We start from the raw sequence: 15,853 nt of genomic DNA, 5'->3' as shown, positions 1-15,853 counted from the left end.
CTCTCTCACACACACACGCACACACACACACACACACACACACAAAGAGAGAGAGAGAGAGAGAGAGAGAGAGAGAGAGAGAGAGAGGAAGGGGAGAAGGGAGGGAGTAGAGAGGGAACGATTGTGTGTCACTACCTGATCATATTGTTGATGTTTCTTGTACATAGAGATGGCAGCATCTGGTTCAGATACAGAGAGATACAGTTTCTCTGCTTCTTTTAGTTTTCCTTGTTTCTCCATATCTTTTGCCTGGTTGATATACATGAGAGACACTTTCTCTGAGTCTAAGTACTTAGTAGCCAAACGATGAGCCATTTCCCATTCACCTGACAAGACAAACCATATTTTACATGTGAATACAGCAACCTGCTAAGGACATGTTGTAGAAAACATACGATATAGAGCCTTATAAAGCAGTTTTAAATATTAAAGTATAAAGCTGCAGAATATTTTTGAAAGTTACCTGCTTGATTGTACATATCTATTGCATCCTGGAACATACCAGCTTGAAGAAACATTTGTTCAGCTGTTGAGAAGTCCCTCATTGAAACAAAATGTTGTGCTAATGTTGCATAGTGTTTGGAAACTGCTTCTGTATCATCAATTACCTACAGGAAACAACAAAAAAGTGTATACTCTACAGATTATTCACAAATCTTCTTATGCTCAAATAGCTTCATTACAAAAGCAATGTTTGGAATGATAACTAGCATGTTTTAACTAAATAATATGATATGAAAAATGCCTGAAGCTACATAGCTGGAAAACTTGAAAAAGTCTTACCTGAATTATCTGTACAGCTTTTCTCCACTGCTTTCCATCCATAGCTGCTTGTAGTGCCTTTAAGGTTTTGCCTGCTTCTATATAATGATTTATAGCTGCATCTAACTGCTTATTTGAAACAAGGAAGTCACCCCACTGCTCTTCCAAAATAATGACATCTGCATCATGAAACATAGATACACCTCAAAATTACTGATAAAAAAAATTGTTTTGCAAAATTATTACACGTTTCATAGTAATTATCACAAGCACCCCCTTTAGATATGCGTCAGGCATTTCAATCAATAGTACCAAAGGAATAAATCATGCAAATTACACACATAATGAATGTCATTAAAGGTTGAGTATGGTTCATTGAAGTCAGTTGTGTATGTTTTACATGTTTTAGGAAAAATTCTCCTTTTAGAGTAAATAAAAGTAGTAATTTACTTATTTGTCTTTACATACATATTACATTGATACTTTCATGCATGCGTCATGCTATGACGTGAACAAGTCAAAGAATATACAAATGTAAACTGCATAAACATGAAACAAAGGAAAGTATAGTTGATTTACACAAACAGTTACAGGGAAAAAAAACAACATAACTCTAGAACAAAACGTAAGCAAAGTGGAGAGAGAGACAGAAAGAGAGAGAGAAAAGAAGAAGAAGATAAGATCGTACAAAGACTAACACATTTTGCAACAATACATAAAAAACAATAAAATATACACATAAAAAGTCTACACATCTGTTAAAAAATTCACATAAATAAGAAGTTTTATCAAGGAAATACATCTTTATTTTACTTTTAAATAATGCACTATTACTATGTAGACTTTTGATGTTATTTGACAATTAATGCAAATTTAAATCCTGGAATACTGCACACCTTTCTGTGCCAGAGCTAGATTTTTGAAATCACAAACAGAACATGGATTGTAGGACTGATGTCAGTTTAACCAACCACAAGATAAATTTAATATCAGATGCAAAAAAAAGTGGAAATAAGAGTACCACAAGGCAGTATTCAAGGTCCCTTATTGTTCCTTGTCTACATAAACGATTTTCACATGTCAGATGGAGCAGCAAAGGCCATAATATTCACAGATGACACTAGTGAGTTAATAGGTGCACCAAAGCAAATGGTGCAAACGACTACTGATCAAGTAATAAAGAATGTCTACACTTGGTTCAATGCAAACTGGTGGACATTAAATGCAAATAAAACAAATTATAGGCAGTTTGGGAAAAATGTCAAAATGTAAATCTTGATCTGTTGCTTGGTGACAAGGCCGTAGACAGAGTGACATCAACAAAATTGCTGTGGATTCATGTAGATGAAAATCTTAATTTTAGTGATCATGTACTGAAACTTGTGCAGAAACTTCACTCAGCTTGTTTTGCTCTTAGAATTATTGCAAATGTTTGTACTGCAGAGGGTGCCAGGATGGCATATTTTGGCTATTTTCAGTCTCTTGCAACATACAGAATAATATTTTGGGGTTTCACCACTTGCCGTCTAAAACAAATCTTTCTGTTACAGAAGAGGGCTATCCAAATAATAACACAATCATCCACAGGCACAATGCAAACCCTTATTCAACAAGTTCTAATAGTACCTTCCTTACATATATACAAATGTATTTTATATGTTAGGGCCCACTTTGTAGATTTTCAGACAAATGCCGACTTGCATAACTGCAATACTCGAAATAGCACAGCACTTCATACTCGGCGAACAAAAAGAACACACACACAAAAGATTGTGAGCCATAAGGATACAAAACTCTACTACAAACTGCTAGCCAACATCAGAAAGTTAGAAGATGAAAACAGATTTAAAGTAGAACTTAAAGAAATTCTACTCGAACAATGTTTTTACTCGGTAAATGACTATTTAGGCCAATAAATAATTCTGATGCTGTTTATATTAAGGCAAAACTGAAAACAATGTGTTTCATCCTCTAAAGTTTCTGTTAATTTTTTGAATGTGATGGACAGCTGTTGAGTGTGGTAAAATCTTTACTGAATTATTGTGGGGAACATAAGGGCTTCCTGTTTAGGGATGACAAAAGTAAAGCCTTAGGGCAAACAGAATAAGCAGTATACATGTATAAAAAGTTGTATTACTGTGTCTTGTATGACCAAGTATTATTCTTTGTACATTTTTTTGTACAATTTTGTATGTATTACTCTTTGTACTACTTAATGTACAATTTAGTGTGTTCCTTTTGCACATATTGTTTCCCATAAATTTACATGTACTTTTGGACAACATCCATACAATATTTATTGTCTACGGATGGATAAATAAATAAATAAAAATAAATAAATGGTCGTTAACCTTCCTTCTTGTATTGTGATCATAGTACATTTAATTGATTCCATACTGCACAGGATTGTCTACCATGAAGCTCATAGTGTAATAAATATAATGGAAAGTTGCAGCAAGTGTCCCAAGTTTCTTAAAAAGATTGCAAAAAGATGTTCTTGTGGGAACTCTGGACATAACTTGGATAACCTCCATTTGCAGAAAGAAAATGTTCTTTGATGTGAGTATATTGCCCCAGAAGACAATTCCAAAGCATGTAACAGAGGTACCAATAGTAAGCGGACTTTTCGAGACTGATTTTTTCAATATATGAGGTAGTCCTAAAGATGAAACTGGCCTTTTTATTGTTACAGGACATGATGTTTCCAACTAATGCTGCTATCTATGTGGAGGCCGAAGAATGTGGTGCAATATGTTCTTTGTGTTTATTGACAGTCTTGTACAACAGGTAGAGTTTAACATGACTTAAATAGTTTTCCTCTTGCGTACTGATGGTGAGTTTACTTCTAACCAGGTTAGGAGTTCTATAAGTAATTTTTTGCATCTTCCTCCAGACTGGTGGACTGTTTATCATAATACTAGTATCATCAGCAAACAAAGTGAACTTTTATGTTTTATACACACACATCTACATCCATACTCTGCAAACCACTGTGAAGCACATAGCAGAAGGTACTTTCCGTCATATTGGGGCTTCTTCCCATTTCTTTCATGTATGGAATGTAAAGAATGATTGTTTAAATAGCATTGTGTGTGTGCTGCAATTAACACAATCTTGTCCTCACAATGCCTTCAGTAGTGATACATAGGGGGTTTATAGTATATCTCCAGACAAAGTGAGACATTTATATTTATAAACACTGAACCAAGGACGGATCACTGGGGGGCTCCCTCACTTGCTTTGCTGCTCTCATCCAAAATTACCTACTGCTTCCTCTCTTGGAGGTTGGGTTTCAGCCTACTTCCTGCTGCCCCTTTCATGCCAGATTGGGACACTTTGTTGAAAAGCATTTTGTGATCCACAAAGTTGGAAGTCTTACAAAGATCATAAGATATCACAACTGGCTACATTTTTGATGAGGGTCTGCAGCCCCCCACCCCCTGGCATTGAGGCAGGATGTTGTCTGCAAAAGCCAACTCATTGATCTGGCAGCCAAGGACATGGGCACCAATATGAGAGGGAAGCTGGTGAAGGACGAGGTCTTTGACATAAGTGAAAAGGAGGGGAGAGCGAGAGATTCACCCTGACGGACTCCCCTGGAAGGCTGCACGACCTTACTCTCACCGGCGGGGCTCGCTATCACCATCAGCTCATCATCGTAGCAGTGCAGGAAGTAATGAAGGTGTGGGTTTTTATGGCTATAGTGACAGTCCATGCACCAAAAATTCCAACTTATTACGATAAGGCACTTTTATTACGGTTCGTATATTTACAGAAACACAAGAAAAACAATGCACAATTTCACGACACGTGTATCACTAGTCAAGTCACAGACGGGACTACCAAAGAAGCTCAAGTCTCCAAAGACTGTTTACTCTGCGCTTCGCTGGTGAAGTTACTGGCAGTCGACTGTCGCCACAAAGGAATTCATCCGCTAAACTATGAGCTCTTAGCGCAGGGCCAAGAGCTGCATGGTTAAGGGAGTCAAATGCCTTTGACATATCGAGCAATGCCATGTAGACAGACCAACAGGAGCGAATCACTTTGCCGAGGATCAGGTTGAGGAGGAAGGTATTTTCCAGCATCCCCTCCCGAGGGATGAATGCCCACTGACCCCTGTCCAGAGCATTCAACCACATCAGGTGTGATGCTATGACCTTGTGAACGGCCCGAGCGAGCACTGAGCAGACGGTGATATGGTGGAAGTCAGCGGGGGATGCTGGCGCTACCTTCTTAGGAACATGAAGATAGATGCAAATTATCTATTAGTCTACAAATCAAAGAGTAATAGTTCTAGGTAGTATACTGATGTGATTCACAATAGAAATTTATATGAGATAGTTTTTGATTAAATGGAATAAAGTCCAAGTACTAATCACCCAATAAGCATGAGTTTAGCATACAAAGTTCTATTAAGCATAGTGGCAGTGGAAACTGCAAGTTCATAATTCATAGCACAGTGTGCACAGTAAACATTTGTAGCAATCAGAGTCAGATATAATTGGTCATGTTGATCAGGAAGGTGATTCTAGGTTTGATGACAGTCTGGCATTGGGAAAGGTGATGTTCAGCAGCAGCAATTGGGGATGTTAGTGTACAGGAACATAGCACACAAAGTGACAAACAGAGTGCTGGGTGGTAAAAGAACAGGAACAGTGGACGGTCAGTGGATGAAATGGTTGGTGTCTTTTACATAGGAGGTTAGGTTACATGTAACAGGGTGAAAGAAATAGATCACAAGAGCAGATATTCTCTCTGTGGGGGCACAGTAACCAGCGACAACGGGGAGTCCAGTGTGGTTGGGTTTACAAACTGTGGGAAGCGTGTAGAAGGTATAAGAGCAGGGAGTGGTAGGGGTGAGGAGAGAGACAGACTCAGGGGAGACAGTCTGGGATGTAACTTTCATACATTCACCTGATAATATAATGTGCATCTGTTAGCGATGTCACACTGAGGAGGGGAAGAGCGAAGTATTGAGTTTAGATTATGTTTGATAATTAGCTAACACCCGAATTAGAGCAAAAAGGTATTGTGAACATCCATATCCACTTAAGTTGGCACCGGTTTGGATTATGAGTAATTCAAGATCAAAAAAATATTAAAAACAATGAGACACTGATAAGTCATATTACTAGCTAAAGTGGAATAGAGGATTACTTAAGACACAAAAAGAAAGAAAGCCAAGTAATCATGTACAGGGTCATAATAAGATATGATCAAATTTATCTCAAAATAAATGGGTAGAGAGAAAAGAAGAAACATGTAAAATTACAAGCAAGATGGGTATGCGAACCAAGTGAAGTGTAGCTACACCTGTGGTGAGGAAAGGGAGAAATATATATAGGGACACCATTGCTGTGAGTAGTGTTGAATGATGTGTGAGGAAAGAGGTGTTATATGTAACAGTTTCTACAGAGGTAAAATACTAAAGATTTTGGTCTTACTTTTAAAACGGTAGATTAGAGAAGTCTACCTGAGTTGTAATGATCAATTAATTATACTATGTGAGAGAATTGCCAAGAATGAGGTAAGTGCACGAATTCTGTGTGCTGACCATTATCAGTATTTGGGAGTTAGAAAAACTGTGGCACACAAAACTCAAAAGTTACTAGTTACGCAATATGTTACTCCAACTGTTTGGTTGCAGTGACCAAAAGAGACAAAAATATCAGTAAGAATCAGTGCTGACAAATTATGAACTGCTTGTCATTAAGAAATTTTCATTTATATCTAGAACTGAAAGAGTAAAGGAAATGGTATTGTAGTAGTAGTAGTAGTAGCTTTTTCATCTGTATATCTCTTTTTACAAGGATATAGGACATGTCAAAGTATTTACAAGTTTAGACCAATTTAAAAAATAAAGCCCCAGGTACATATTGCCAATTTGTCTTTCAGCAAAGGAGTGTTTCCTCAGAGGTTGAAAATCTCTAAGCTTAGATTGCTGTTTAAAAAAGGAGATCCACACAAGTTACAAAATTATAGACCAATATCCCTTCTCCCTTCTAGAGAAATTAATGAAAACCAGAATCATAAATTACTTAGATCCATACAAACTTCTGAACTGCAATCAACATGGCTTTCTCTCGGGCCACAACACAGAATCAGCTATCCCTGCATATACTGAAGAGACTGTCAGGAATCTTGACAATAAAAAATATGTTGCGGGAATTAACTTAGACCTATCTACATCTTGCGATACAGTTGTTGTTGTTGTTGTTGTTGTGGTCCTCAGTCCTGAGACTGGTTTGATGCAGCTCTCCATGCTACTCTATCCTGTGCAAGCTTTTTCATCTCCCAGTACCTACTGCAACCTACATCCTTCTGAATCTGCTTAGTGTATTCATCTCTTGGTCTCCCTCTACGATTTTTACCCTCCACGCTGCCCTCCAATACTAAATTGGTGATCCCTTGATGCCTCAGAACATGTCCTACCAACCGATCCCTTCTTCTGGTCAAGTTGTGCCACAAACTTCTCTTCTCCCCAATTCTATTCAATACTTCCCCATTAGTTATGTGATCTACCCATCTAATCTTCAGCATTCTTCTGTAGCACCACATTTCAAAAGCTTCTATTCTCTTCTTGTCCAAACTATTTATCGTCCATGTTTCACTTCCATACATGGCTACACTCCATACGAATACTTTCAGAAATGACTTCCTGACACTTAAATCTATACTCGATGTTAACAAATTTCTCTTCTTCAGAAACGCTTTCCTTGCCATTGCCAGCCTACATTTTATATCCTCTCTACTTCGACCATCATCAGTTATTTTGCTCCCCAAATAGCAAAACTCCTTTACTACTTTAAGTGCCTCATTTCCTAATCTAATTCCCTCAGCATCACCCGACTTAATTAGACTACATTCCATTATCCTTGTTTTGCTTTTGTTGATGTTCATCTTATATCCTCCTTTCAAGACACTGTCCATTCCATTCAACTGCTCTTCCAAGTCCTTTGCTGTCTCTGACAGAATTACAATGTCATCGGCGAACCTCAAAGTTTTTATTTCTTCTCCATGAATTTTAATACCTACTCCGAATTTTTCTTTTGTTTCCTTTACTGCTTGCTCAATATACAGATTGAACAACATCGGGGAGAGGCTACAACCCTGTCTTACTCCCTTCCCAACCACTGCTTCCCTTTCATGTCCCTCGACTCTTATAACTGCCATCTGGTTTCTGTACAAATTGTAAATAGCCTTTCGCTCCCTGTATTTTACCCCTGCCACCTTTAGAATTTGAAAGAGAGTATTCCAATAAACATTGTCAAAAGCTTTCTCTAAGTCTACAAATGCTAGAAACGTAGGTTTGCCTTTCCTTAATCTTTCTTCTAAGATAAGTCGTAAGGTCAGTATTGCCTCGCGTGTTCCAGTGTTTCTACGGAATCCAAACTGATCTTCCCCGAGGTTGGCTTCTACTAGTTTTTCCATTCGTCTGTAAAGAATTCGTGTTAGTATTTTGCAGCTGTGACTTATTAAGCTGATAGTTCGGTAATTTTCACATCTGTCAACACCTGCTTTCTTTGGGATTGGAATTATTATATTCTTCTTGAAGTCTGAGGGTATTTCGCCTGTTTCATACATCTTGCTCACCAGATGGTAGAGTTTTGTCAGGACTGGCTCTCCCACGGCCGTCAGTATTTCCAATGGAATATTGTCTACTCCGGGGGCCTTGTTTCGACTCAGGTCTTTCAGTGCTCTGTCAAACTCTTCACGCAGTATCGTATCTCCCATTTCATCTTCATCTACATCCTCTTCCATTTCCATAATATTGTCCTCAAGTACATCGCCCTTGTATAGACCCTCTATATACTCCTTCCACCTTTCTGCTTTCCCTTCTTTGCTTAGAACTGGGTTTCCATCTGAGCTCTTGATATTCATACAAGTCGTTCTCTTATCTCCAAAGGTCTCTTTAATTTTCCTGTAGGCGGTATCTATCTTAGCCCTAGTGAGATAGGCCTCTACATCCTTACATTTGTCCTCTAGCCATCCCTGCTTAGCCATTTTGCACTTCCTGTCGATCTCATTTTTGAGACGTTTGTATTCCTTTTTGCCTGTTTCACTTACTGCATTTTTATATTTTCTCCTTTCATCAATTAAATTCAATATTTCTTCTGTTACCCAAGGATTTCTACTAGCCCTCGTCTTTTTACCTACTTGATCCTCTGCTGCCTTCACTACTTCATCCCTCAAAGCTACCCATTCTTCTTCTACTGTATTTATTTCCCCCATTCCTGTCAATTGCTCCCTTATGCTCTCCCTGAATCTCTGTACAACCTCTGGTTCTTTTAGTTTATCCAGGTCCCATCTCCTTAAATTCCCACCTTTTTGCAGTTTCTTCAGTTTTAATCTACAGGTCATAACCAATAGATTGTGGTCAGAGTCCACATCTGCCCCTGGAAATGTCTTACAATTTAAAACCTGGTTCCTAAATCTCTGTCTTACCATTATATAATCTATCTGATACCTTTTAGTATCTCCAGGGTTCTTCCATGTATACAACCTTCTTTCATGATTCTTAAACCAAGTGTTAGTTATGATTATGTTGTGCTCTGTGCAAAATTCTACAAGGCGGCTTCCTCTTTCATTTCTGTCCCCCAATCCATATTCACCTACTATGTTTCCGTCTCTCCCTTTTCCTACACTCGAATTCCAGTCACCCATGACTATTAAATTTTCGTCTCCCTTCACAATCTGAATAATTTCTTTTATTTCATCATACATTTCTTCAATTTCTTCGTCATCTGCAGAGCTAGTTGGCATATAAACTTGTACTACTGTAGTAGGTGTGGGCTTCGTATCTATCTTGGCCACAATAATGCGTTCACTATGCTGTTTGTAGTAGCTTACCCGCATTCCTATTTTCCTATTCATTATTAAACCTACTCCTGCATTACCCCTATTTGATTTTGTGTTTATAACCCTGTAGTCACCCGACCAGAAGTCTTGTTCCTCCTGCCACCGAACTTCACTAATTCCCACTATATCTAACTTCAACCTATCCATTTCCCTTTTTAAATTTTCTAACCTACCTGCCCGATTAAGGGATCTGACATTCCACGCTCCGATCCGTAGAACGCCAGTTTTCTTTCTCCTGATAACGACATCCTCTTGAGTAGTCCCCGCCCGGAGATCCGAATGGGGGACTATTTTACCTCCGGAATATTTTACCCAAGAGGACGCCATCATCATGTAATCATACAGTAAAGCTGCATGCCCTCGGGAAAAATTACGGCTGTAGTTTCCCCTTGCTTTCAGCCGTTCGCAGTACCAGCACAGCAAGGCCGTTTTGGTTATTGTTACAAGGCCAGATCAGTCAATCATCCAGACTGTTGCCCTTGCAACTACTGAAAAGGCTGCTGCCCCTCTTCAGGAACCACACGTTTGTCTGGCCTCTCAACAGATACCCCTCCGTTGTGGTTGCACCTACGGTACGGCTATCTGTATCGCTGAGGCACGCAACCCTCCCCACCAACGGCAAGGTCCATGGTTCATGGGGGGTGCGATACAGTAAATCACCAAATTCTGTTAAACAATATGTAGCGAATAGGTGTAAGGCGAGTTGTAAGGCAATGGTTTGAATATTACTTTCAAGATAGAAGTCAGGTGGAAGAAATCATCGCATAACATAAAAAATCAGAGAATCAAGTGGGTTTCAGATGCAAAGAAATTGGAAATAGGAGTCCCTCAGGGCAGTGTTCTTGGTCCCTTATTATTTTTGATTTATATAAATGACTTAAAAAATCCAAATACTTCCACCAAAATAATGTTGTTCGCAGATGACATGCGCTTAATTATAAGTGATGATAAAAAATCATTAAACAGTACAACTGACATAGTCCTGAAATATATATACAACAATGGTTTAATGCTAATGAGTTAACAATTAAGCTAAGTAAAAAAAAATATATACAGTGTGGCAAAGCAACCCAAGATATGGACCTCCAGTTAAGACTAATTGATGAGGAGATAGAGAGTGTGCAACCCACAAAGTTTTTGGGCATGCACATTGATCAAAAGACCATCTCAAGTATTTATCACACAGGCTCAATTCGGTGTTTTTTGCATTGAGGATATTATCTAGAGTATGCAGCACAGACTGTACTAGACTAGTGTATTTTGCTTGCTTTCAGTCCATCGTGTCTTACGGCATAGTGTTCTGGGGTAAAACAAAATCAAGCTTAATAGATATCTTCAAATTTCAGAAAAGAGCTATACGAATCATAATACATAATTCTCCAAGAACTCACTGTAGGCTCCTTTTCAAACAACTACAAATACTCACAATGCCATCACTGTATATATTTAAAAGCATTCTGTGTACAAGAGCACATATGAAAAAATCCACATACAAATGAAGACTGCCACAATTATAATACAAGAAGTCATAAGAATTTGTATGCAGAAAGGGTAAGGACAACACAAACCCAAAAGCATGTAAGTTATTTTGGAATAAAACTTTACAATGCTCTGCCAGTGCACATGAAGAAAATAGCATATTAAAATTTAAGACTGAGTTTAAAAATTCCTTTTTAAGCAAAACTTTCTACGAAATAGATGAGTACTCTGATTGTGTGTAAATTTATTGCCAAAAATTTTAATTTATATGTCCAAATTTGTACTTGTAAAATGCCTTTAAAGTGATATTCCATTATTATTTTTGCAGTACTTGTACTTGTATGATAACTTTGTTGTGACAACTCCTACATCATGTAAATGATTTACAGGAAGGTAATAAAATAAAATGAAATTGCACACCCTATATGCACATTGCTTCATAACACTTCACTCACTACACACACACACACACACACACACACACACACACACACACACTGGTGATCTCTGGGCCATTTTCTGTACCGCAACTTCCCATTTGCTATCCTGGTGATCTCTGGGCCATTTTCTGTACCGCAACTTCCCATTTGCTATCATGAAAAACTGAGTCAGCATCCTTCCATAATGAGCGAGATATGGAGCTCAGAAAGAGAAAGAGGTGTTAGTATTGTGCTATGCATAGCTTGGGGGGTAAGTATTTCTAGAAAGGAAAAAAGACGGAAAAAACATAAAGTGAAGGTGTTATGTGGAATGCTGGATGTTTTATAATCATTATTATTATTACTTATTTATATAACTTTTTTTATCAAACCCCTACTCTGTTTTATCTAAGTAATCCTTCAATGTATAAAATGTATTGCATAACAGGTACTTTTTAACTGCCTTTATAAATAAGTGTATTTTTGAAATTTCTTTAATCTCTTTTGGTAATTTATTGTACAGTTTTATTCCTTGATAGAAAATGCTGTTTTGAGTTTTATGTTTATTTTTTCTTGATAAATGTAAGTTGAGTCTGTCTCTTATTGCATGGCCATGGACAGAGTTGTAGTTACCAACGTTATTTTATGTGTACAGCTGACTGGTAAATGTATTCACATGGAGCAGTTAAAATCCCCAGTGTTTTGAACAGATATTTACAATGAGCTTGACTAGTATTTTTGGTTATTATTCTTATGGCTCTTTACTGGTGTTTGAAAATTGTGTTCATATTTTGTATGTTTGTTCCCCAAAAAAGAATGCCACAGCTAAGAACTGAGTGTACATATGAATAATATGTAACTAAAAGACACTGCATGTTACACGCTGATGATAGGACTCTTAAGGACATAACATGCTGATGACATTCTGTTTGCAAGTACCTTTGTGTGTTCACACCACTTCAACTGAGAATCAATATTCATTCCTAGAAATTACACAGTCTATACAGGTGCTATCTACATTTAATTTAACATTGCCATTTTTCCCTGTTCAAACTGAAATTCATGGCATTAGTTATTTTCAATGTCACTTTATTGCTTATTCACCAATCATAAACTTCCTTGAGAGTTTCATTTGCTTTCTCGGCAAGGAGTTCTCTTGTTTTCTCAGTAACTATAATATTGCTGTCATCAGCAAAGAGTATTTTTTCACCTTGAGTAACACTACTGGGAAAGTCAATAATGTATATCAGGAATAGTATTGGTCCTAATATGCCACCTTGCAGAACCCCTATATTAATGAATTTTGGTTCTGATAAGTATTTTACTAAATGTTTAGATCTGTTTGAAGTATGTATTGTATTGAATTGAAGATAAATGCTATGGATAAGAATGGTATAAAGAGTTGTATACATACAAAAGAAAAGTAAATAAATGAACAAATAGTATGTACTATAACTGCTGGTGTCTATGCTTCCGTGCAACAGATGATAAGGAGTACCAAACACTAAGTACTAACAAAACAAAATAAGATACTGTTCAAGGTAAATGATACTTTGATTTAAGATGAAAAAATGTGAGGCATATATATGATCACACTACCATTATAAACAATTAAAAGCTGTGAGTGTGATATTAGGAATACGATTAAATGAGTTTTGAACTGAAAATCAACAAAAACCTACTGACATAATCTCTAGAGTTAAGCAGTGATGTTACATATGATATTAGAAGTAAGTACCAAAGGAATCAAAACATAAAAACTTCAGGTGTGAATATTAACAATAAAAGGAAAAAGATAAGACTGCTACTCACCATAAAGATGACAGGCTGAGTTGCAGACAGGCGCAATTAAAAGACTGTCCCACATTTAGCTTACAGCCCAAGCTTTCTTCATAAAAGGAAACACACATTTTATACACGTTCACTCACACAAGCAAGCACATGCACACAGACATCATCTGTCTCAGCGGGGGGAGTATGTGGTGTTACATACCACTCTAGTAAACTGATGTGTACCTCTTTGTCTACTTGGCTGACAAATGATGGTCATGATATTTATACAGTATAGTGAATTATTAATGAAGCGTATGAAACTGTTTGGTGGTTTTGTTATTTGTTTTTGCATGTTACGAGTGTACAGAATGTTGCTCCAGAAGTTCAAGGTGAGACTCCACAAGACAAAGTAGTAACTAAGTGGGCTTTTGTGTATGTTCCATGTATCATCAGCCCATGCTAAAGTAATGCAACATGCCAGAACAAATGCATGCACTGTAACAATATGGTGCGACATATGTGCAGAAACAAAAAAAAAGACATATGAGATTCATTCATGTTACAATTTTATGTCACAGTTTGAGAACACAATTTATATGTGTGTTCCCTATGTTTTAAAGCTTCGAATAGAAGAAGTTTTTGTATTTTTGTGACAATGTATGGAGATAGTAACAGAAGGAAGTCTTTGTGTTTATTAATGAGAGTCCCATACATATTGAGGTATTTCAGTTCCAACATACTCAAAACCTGTAATATCATAAAAGTCCGATCCAGCTGCAATGACATGGTCATAATACATTATTTCAGGTGCAAAAGTTAAAGCTACGAAAAGTTGGGAAAACTCAAATCTGGAAATACTTACACCTATACAGGGAACATAACAAATTCATATTTACATTTTATGATATAATAATATTCCAGTACATTCCATATCAGAAATATTATTTTTTATCCATGATATTTTCAAAGTGCATAAATATTAACATTCATTTGGACATTTTTTCCACATAAAGGTACAAAAACTTTATAAGTACTTGAACTCATACCTGATGGTGCCACATATCGTGCCAATTCAATAGCTTTCGCAAATGCATTTCCTCTTCTGTAGTACTGGAAGGCTTTTTCTGTGTCATTTACTTTCTCACACAGATCACCAGCCTGCTCATACAATTGAGCTTTCACTAAAGCAGAGATCACTCTTGAAACAATTTCTTCATTTTGTAGCAGTTCATAATTATTCTGCAACAATCTAACCAATATGGAGGTGACAGAAGCTATATTCTAGTAATTATTCAATAGCACAATAGGTTGACACAATCTTCATCCAAAGATGCATATAAATTGTATAAATATATGTCAAATGCATGTGCCTCCTTTGAAATAACGAACTGATGTGACAAAAAAAGAAATATTGTCAATATCAGTATTCATGGGCCATCTAGAGGAATCCTCCCTAAAAACCCAGAATCCTAAACCCCTCACCTGGTTCAGATTCATTGATGACATGTTTGCTATCTGCATTGAAGGTGAGGACACCTTACTCACATTCTTCCAGAACCTCAACAACTTCTCCCCAATTTGCTTCACCTGGTCCTACTCAAACCAACAAGCCACCTTCCTAGATGTTGACCTCCACCTCAGAGATGGCTACATCAGTACCTCCATCCATATCAAACCTACTAATCACCAGCAATACCTCCACTTCGACAGCTGCCACCCCTTCCGCTGTCACCCATTCCATATCAAGAAGTCCCTTCTGTAAAGCCTAGCCACCCTTGGTAATCGCATCTGCAGTGATGAGCAGTCCCTCTCAAAACATATACTGAGGGTGGTCTCCCTGAAGCCTTCACTGACCGTAATTATCCTCTCATCCTTGTACAAAAACAAATCTCCCATGCCTTATCTTTCCAGTCTCCCACCACCACCCAAAGTCCCACAGTCCGGCCACAGAGGAGCATTACCCTCATAGCTCAGTACCATCCGGGACTGGAGCAACTGAATTACATCTCGTCATGCCCTGACATGAGAAATGTCCTGCCCACTATCCTTCCCACCCCTCCTACCGCGGTATTCCGCCGTCCACCAAACCCACACCATATACTCGTCCATCCTTACACAACCCCTGCTCCCAAACCATTACCTCATGGCTCATACTCCTGTAATAGACCTAGATGCAAGACCTGTCCCATACATCCTCCTACCACCACCTACTCCAGTCCGGTCACTAACATCAACTATCCCATCAAGGACAGTGCTACCTGTGAAACCAGTCATGTGATTTACAAGCTAAGCTGCAACCACTGTGCTGCATTCTATGTAGGCATGACAACCAACAAGCTGCCTGTCCGCATGAATGGCCACCGAGAGACTGTGGCCAAAAAACAAGTGGACCACCCTGCTGCTGAACACGCTGCCAAACATGATACCCCTTTTCTCAATGACTGCTTCATAGCCTGTGCCATATGGACCCTTCCCACCAACAGCAACTTTTCTGAATTGTGCAGGTGGGAACTTCCCCTGCAGTACATCCTACGTTCCTGTAACCCTCCTGGCCTAAACCT

At 38.0% G+C, this 15,853-nt stretch overlaps 1 protein-coding gene across 1 annotated transcript in view; it reads right to left on the bottom strand.

Moving 5' to 3' along the window:
• LOC124605475 (intraflagellar transport protein 172 homolog) overlaps positions 1 to 15,853 on the bottom strand; it is a 320,057-nt gene that overhangs the window by 133,364 nt on the left and 170,840 nt on the right. Inside the window, exons 16-19 of the mRNA XM_047137189.1 lie at positions 14,339 to 14,541; positions 784 to 941; positions 464 to 608; positions 136 to 326 (exon numbers count right to left, since the gene is read on the bottom strand). Coding sequence (XP_046993145.1) covers positions 136 to 326; positions 464 to 608; positions 784 to 941; positions 14,339 to 14,541 — 697 coding nt within the window. The remainder of the gene's footprint in view (positions 1 to 135; positions 327 to 463; positions 609 to 783; positions 942 to 14,338; positions 14,542 to 15,853) is intronic.

Source organism: Schistocerca americana, chromosome 3 (genome assembly GCF_021461395.2).
Source record: "Schistocerca americana isolate TAMUIC-IGC-003095 chromosome 3, iqSchAmer2.1, whole genome shotgun sequence".
Classification (NCBI taxonomy): domain Eukaryota; kingdom Metazoa; phylum Arthropoda; class Insecta; order Orthoptera; family Acrididae; genus Schistocerca; species Schistocerca americana.
The sequence above is the reverse complement of the archived record's forward strand: the minus strand, read 5'-3'. Positions and strand labels throughout refer to the sequence as shown.